General features: G+C 34.6%; 1 protein-coding gene across 1 annotated transcript; it reads right to left on the bottom strand.

Annotated features, from left to right (window-relative positions):
- Positions 1 to 1,783: 1,783 nt before the first annotated feature.
- Positions 1,784 to 3,630, bottom strand: LOC114188641 (uncharacterized). Its single transcript, XM_028077210.2, has one exon. The coding sequence runs from the start codon at positions 3,541 to 3,543 to the stop codon at positions 1,870 to 1,872; it is 1,674 nt and encodes a 557-aa protein (XP_027933011.2). The 5' UTR covers positions 3,544 to 3,630; the 3' UTR covers positions 1,784 to 1,869.
- Positions 3,631 to 6,738: the final 3,108 nt, after the last annotated feature.

Below are 6,738 nucleotides of genomic sequence, written 5' to 3'. Positions count from 1 at the left end.
TTACTCTTTTGAATTGAAACAACACAACGAAAACTAGTTTTGTTAAGGATAGTGAAAGAAATTTAGAAAAATATACGGTTGTGAAAATGAAACAGGGGATATCATGGGCCAAATGTAAAGTGAAACAGAAAAGGACAAGCCGAACCAAACAAGTTTTTAGGCAACTAAGTCCAAACAATTATATTACGGCTTTCGACAACTCATACCAAACCTATTTACACTTTTAAATAACAAGCCCGTAGAATAAAAAAAAAATGTTTTCTCTTTTTATTATGTGACTTTTTTATAATGTTTGTGGTTATGGAGCAAATTCAGTATCCCTGTTATATCCATTATTTTAATAACACTACTTCTAATTTATTATGTTTGTTTGTTTAACATTTCTGTAATCTAAAACAATCCCACAAACAATTATAGGAGTCTCATAGTTGATTGGGATCTATTCTTTTAATTTTTTATAGTAAATAAATAAAATATCGTTAATAATAAGAATAAATGAAATAATATTACAGTAAAATATATTTTTTCATTTAAATATCTTTTTACACTTTTTCTATTTCTTTTCCTTTCTACTAAAAAAGAAGTTTACAGAAAAAAAAAAGGCATAAGAAGAAGATGCAAGAAGGGACGACTTTGACCAGTGAAAGGTGTGAATGAATTCAACAGAGCCCCAAAGTGTGTGCAAAGAAAAAAACGAATGCAATCATAATTCAACTGTTTTATTGAAAATGACTTCACCCGTTAATTGTTCTTATTTTCGCATTAGCGTTTGGAACAAGCCAAGACCATAACTTAAAAACACCCACCGAACTTAAGCCAATTTTTTTATGTCATCAAGTGGGTCACACACACCTACCACAATGCACAGTTCTTCGACCGTCACTTGCTTTGTTTACCATCAAATTCTTTTAGATGATATATTACAGCACAACACAACTCTTTGCTCAAAAGAAAGTTTCAGACATTCACCAAACACAATCAATGAAATCATTCATTGGAGATGAGATCTTGGAAATTGGAAGAAACATGGGTTTTCTGTGCCTTCCTCAACCCAATACCACCTTTCTTCATCCACATTTTCACATGTTCCCCATTAATTAGTCCTCTTGCATTGGTTGCATATACATGGTATATAATAAATGCCACCCAACACTCTCCTTCAAAGAATCCAAGAGCCTCAAAATGTTGGTATTTTCTATAACTCTAGAAGCTAATAGGGGTTAATTAAAAAAAAAAGAAGCATAAACAGAAAGAGAAGCATGTAGGTTCATTTTGTTGTCTTATCTGAAAGATACCAGGCAACAAGCATGCAAAGAATTGGCGTGTTGTACTTTCTCAATTACCATAAGGAAACTGCAGCAGTATAAAAGACAAACTACCTAAGAGACAAAATAATACAGATGGGAAAAACTTCATCTATCACTATCTCTTTGCACATAATGCCAGATACAGAACACCAAGATAGACACTACTCACATGCTCCTCTTCAAGGGTTAACGTCTTTCCCACCTGATCACACACCGTTCACTTATTTCTTCTAATATTTTAGAACATAAACCACTGAAATAACTATGACTAGTAGTTAAGTTCTTAACTTCTCAACTGTCAAGCTAAAAACCAGAAAGCAATGGCATGATGAGGAAGAAACTTCAGCTTCTGCAACAAATATATCTACAACAAATATATCATGTTATCACTATTTTTTTTTTTTTCTGTTACAATCTTAATAAGAATGATGAGCTCTTGTCAATGGCAAGGAGTATGAAATAAAGCCGAGAACAAATTGACACCAGGAAACCAAATTAGCAGCACTTGGAAAACAATTATGGTGAAAATTTACAGTTAAAAAAGTGAAAATCAAAATTACATTCAAGAGTGCCAGATTCCACTCAACATACTGCGGAACCGGTTTGTGGATAGCTTCCTGACGAGCCTCTTGGCATCAGAAGAAACCTCAGCTTCTGCAAGCCTCTCTATGTTCTTGGCATACCCGGAGCTCACGATTTTCTTCCTGCCACTGTTGCAGCTTGTTAGTGACATCAAGATGGAGATCAACAACTTTTTGTTACCAGAATTTCCCTCCCCTGGATCCAGCAATTGCAGAAGAAGGGCAATGTTTTGATCATCCTGAACAAATCTCTTCCTATTTTTAGCCACCGTAACCATGCCAGAGAGTGCCTCTGCTGCCATTTCACGAACTTCAAACGATTCCGCATTTAGAAACTTCACAAGCTCGGCCATGAAGCCGGCATCACCTAATGCCTTCTTGGCCTCCTCCGATGCTTCACACAATCTGAACGCTACCTTCAGCCCCAACTCCTGAATCGATACCTCCCCATTTCTAACATAATACATCAACTGATCCACAAAGCCATAACTCAGCAAAAGACTAACACAACTGGTCGAAGAAAAACACAAATTCTCAATGCCCCTCATCACAACCTCTCTTGTTTTAGACGAGCACGTCCACAATGGATCCAAAACACGCAGAAGAACACGAACCCCTCCTTCTCTAACCACCATCTGCCTAACCAACTCATCCCCAGAGGCAATGTTTTGAATCAACTCGATAGAACTAACTTGAACTACTTCATCCTTAGACCTTACAAGCTTCAAAAACGTGGAAACCACACCCTCCTCAACCATAAACCTCTTGATTTCCTCAACCCCACAAAGATTCCGCAACACCCCACAAGCAGGACCAATCAATTCTCCTTTACACTCTCCGCTCTCACAAATCCTCAACAAGACTGTTACACCTCCATGAGCTGAAACACTCCAAGCATTATCCGAATTCTCAGTCAGTCTACACAAACATCTCACAGCAGCAATCTTTCCCACTTCACTCCCACATTCCAAAATCCGAATTAAAGGCCCAATAACTCCAGCACCAACCAAAACCCCTTTATAATAATCAAAACCCGCAACGACAGAAACAACATTGGCAGCCTCCTCAACAATCTCAACCTCATCACAACCAAGAAAATCCACCAACAAGTGAACAAACTCAGAAGCCTCAACAACCAACTTCACATACTTATCATCCTCCACAACAACTTCATGCAAATTCATCAACGCTTGCTTCCTGATACCCAAATCACCAACCTTCATTCGAGTCATTAAGTCCCTTAAGTAGAACCTCATGTCATCTTTGCAAGCTCCAAAACCAGGCCTTGAAACCACAACAGCGTAGCCATGCATCGACACACGCTTCTTGAATATCTCAGACAGCTTCTTCACGTGCGCTTCCAACTTCCCCAGAGTCACGTCCAAGTCGCTCTGCATCAAGAGCTTCCCGCTGTAGGACAGATCCAAGCACCGCCTTGCCAGCTCGTGGCACTCCTCCACCGTGCCTGTTATCGCCGGGATCTCGCTTGACAGTGAAGCGGAGTCGCCGGCAACGAATGCCGAACAGAGCTCCTCCAGCCTACTCCGAATAAGTTGCCACTTTCCGGCGAAGACTCTGATGGAAAGAGAGAGGGAGATAAGGGAAGAGATGAGCGTCATAACCCGCCGGTGACCGGAGCCGGCGGTGTCAGCCATTTTAGTTCTCAAAGCAAACTCATCTGGTTTTGTGCGTTGGAATTTCTCAGTAACGATGTCGGAAGAGAGAGAATGTAATATGCTTCTGACTTCAGATCTAAACTTATCCTTAGATTGCAGTTCACAGAAAGTTGGACTCTTCTCTGTTTATTTACCGGAATACCCTTTTTCTTGAAATAAATTTTTCTTTTTTCTTTTTCTTACTCTGTATATAATGTCTTTATTTGGTGCTTCAGGTGAATTTGTCTTACCATATCTGGTTACTGAAAAATTAGGACACGAATAATGTTAACTACGGATCAACAAAAAGATGAAGGAGACTATATAAGCATAAGAAAATTACTTCATTCAAAAATCTGAGCTAATCATTATATATAAAAAATTTAATTCTTTTTATAACATTACATAACGTAATAGTATGCAATTTCACAATAAAACATAAAACTAAAATAAATAGTTTATTTTAGAGTAACAGTAATCCTACTGTATGATCTCGATATGGAAGAGGTTACAAAGTTGGACCCAGAAGTTGTATATTTTGAATCATTTATTCGTATATACTATTAAAGCAATAAAACTTCTATGGTATTCAGTTTTATGAATTCACAGTCAAAATTAGTATGGAGATGGATGAAGAACGTGCTTTTCGCATCAAAATGAAAACTAGTGGTTTTACTTTTACCCTTTTCACACCAAGAACATGAGTTGTTGGCAGCAGAACATGTTTCCAAAGTTGGATGTATTTGTTATTTAACTAGCTTGTCTTCAATTCATGATTTTGTTCGTTTTTCTGAGACAACCAAAGTGTGACTTCTCTGATATCTATAAAATCAAATAAAAGAAGTCATGTATCTTTCTTTAGCCTTGTGAAGTTATTAATTTACTATCTTTCTATCAACTACAACTATAGAGTTTATATGCTATAAAAAATACAAAATACGAAAGACAAATAGAAAAATAGAAAAATCTCGACATGTGTCATAAGGAGAAAAATTCATTTTAAACTCAATTAGCGTAACACAGGCGCGATAGCACATATGTATATAATTTTTTAAATATACGTGATATTATATTAATAAGTGATAATATTATAATGTTATTAAGTTAATATATATATATATTAAAATTATATTTATTAAAAATAAAGTGAAATATATCAAAACAGATAAAAGACTAACCATTGATAAATAAAGAAGAAGAAAGAAATAGAAACATCTGATTTTATAAAAAGTTTGTAAAAATAACGGTCAATTTTTAAAAGTTTAATAAATTATTATATTTAAAGGGGTAAAATCGATATTTTGAAAAGTGAACACAAAAAGGGCATTCCTTTATATATTGTTATAAATTAAAATATCAATTTTTTTAATTACTACATTAAGTATATTTGGGTGCACAAAATTTTGACACATGTCCCACATTTGAAATCCATTTTTTTGTCCAATCGCACATATCTGACTTCATAACTTCATTTTAAGGTTTTCAAATTACATGGTTTTTAAGTTTTATTCTCTCGATTTGCTCTTCTCGAGGTGATTGCTATTTGATTTATTGTTTTTTACAATTAATCTCTCATGTTTCATTGATGATTCTTTTGTTATTTTTGTATAATGTTTTCATTATATTTTTTGGATTTTTAGGGTTTTCAAGTTTTATTCTCTCAAATCTATCCTTCTTTTTTTTTTTTCAATCGATATCTCTCATGATTCGTGATTCATTACTCAAGTATTTTGTTATTTTTTTACATTGTTTTCATCTGACCTCATGTTGTGCTTTTTTGGATTTTTAGGGTTTTCAGATGCTATGGTTTCTAAGTTTTAATCTCTCCATATGCTCTTTTCACGATTTTCGTTGTTATTCTCATAGTTTAATCTGTGTGTCACTTATTTTGCTATCTGTTTTATTATTGTTTTTTTCTTTTACAATCCATCTCTCATATTTCATTGATGATTTTTTTTGTTATTTTTGTACACATCTAACTTCATATCTTCATTTTAGGGTTTTCAGATTACATTGTTTTCAAGTTTTGTTCTCTCAATCTTCTCTTCTCGATGTTTCCATAGTGATTTGTTATTTTCGTCTTTGTCTTTCATTTTATTCTTTTCTTTCTTAAATTTTTTATCCATAGAATTGGTCAATAATAATTTTTTTTTTAGTGTTTTAAGGTTTGTTATTAGAAATGCAAAGAATTAAAAGTAACAAAGAATTATAGTTATTCTATCTTTGTTCTATCTTTAATTTATATGATTAAACAACAATTATATATATTATTAAAAAATTTCAAAATAGTCGGGTAAAATACTACTCATACATTACGACAAACATTTGCAATTTAGTTCAACGTGTGGTTTTTATTCAATTCAAAACATTGATAACTAAAGTGATATACTTAAAAAAATGGACCTATAGTTTTGCAGTGGTCCAACTATATCCAGTGCATAGTTTGTGCAAGTGCATGACAGAAATCATCATAAATTTGTGGACAAAAGAGACCAACTGCTAATCAAATGGAGGAAACTGGAATGAAGGATTAGAAGAGTGTTTGAATTATGGATGAGCAGAGTGTGAAGTGTGAAATGTGAATGAATAAAATAAAGAGAATGGATGAAAATGGTGGAGATGGACCACACTGTAATAAGGACATAGCTTTGATTTGGAAAGCAAAAGGCAAAGAGGAAGGGGCAGCTTTCAATGGCCTTGGAATGGGAATGACACACACCCCACCATGTGAAACTGGAACCAACTAATTACCAAAACTAACTCTCTTTTCCTAACCTTTTTGTACCTTGCAAACCAACATTTACCAATCAAAAAAACTCAACCCTTTCTCATCACCTCCAAAAATCAAATGATGCTTACATCTGAAAAAGTGTGCATGTTTTCAAGAGACAAAGGGGGTGTTGGTTCACGAGAGAGCACGAGAAGAAGCTCCAAATGCTACTATCCAGAGGTCACAGCCTCAAAACAAAGAGAAAAGGGTAAATTAAAAGCTGCCCATGTCATCACAATCCCGAAAAAGCATCCAGATATTGACCAACCATCATATGCATCTTTACTATACCAAAAAAATGAAGAGGTAAAGAACCATTGGTACGTCACAAGTGAGATACTAGTAATAGGTAAAAATAGGAACAAAAAACAGAAGCTGAATAACTACTCACGATGTGATTTTGGTGCTTAGTTTCAGTACTGTCA

The sequence above is a fragment of the Vigna unguiculata genome, chromosome 6 (assembly GCF_037176805.1).
Source record: "Vigna unguiculata cultivar grain cowpea cultivar isolate G323 ecotype 2 chromosome 6, ASM3717680v1, whole genome shotgun sequence".
NCBI classification, from domain to species: domain Eukaryota; kingdom Viridiplantae; phylum Streptophyta; class Magnoliopsida; order Fabales; family Fabaceae; genus Vigna; species Vigna unguiculata.
The sequence above is the reverse complement of the archived record's forward strand: the minus strand, read 5'-3'. Positions and strand labels throughout refer to the sequence as shown.

Coding starts and splice junctions, on each gene's coding strand:
- LOC114188641 (XM_028077210.2), bottom strand. CDS start 3,543: ATGGCTGACACCGCCGGCTCCGGTCACCGGCGGGTTATGACGCTCATC.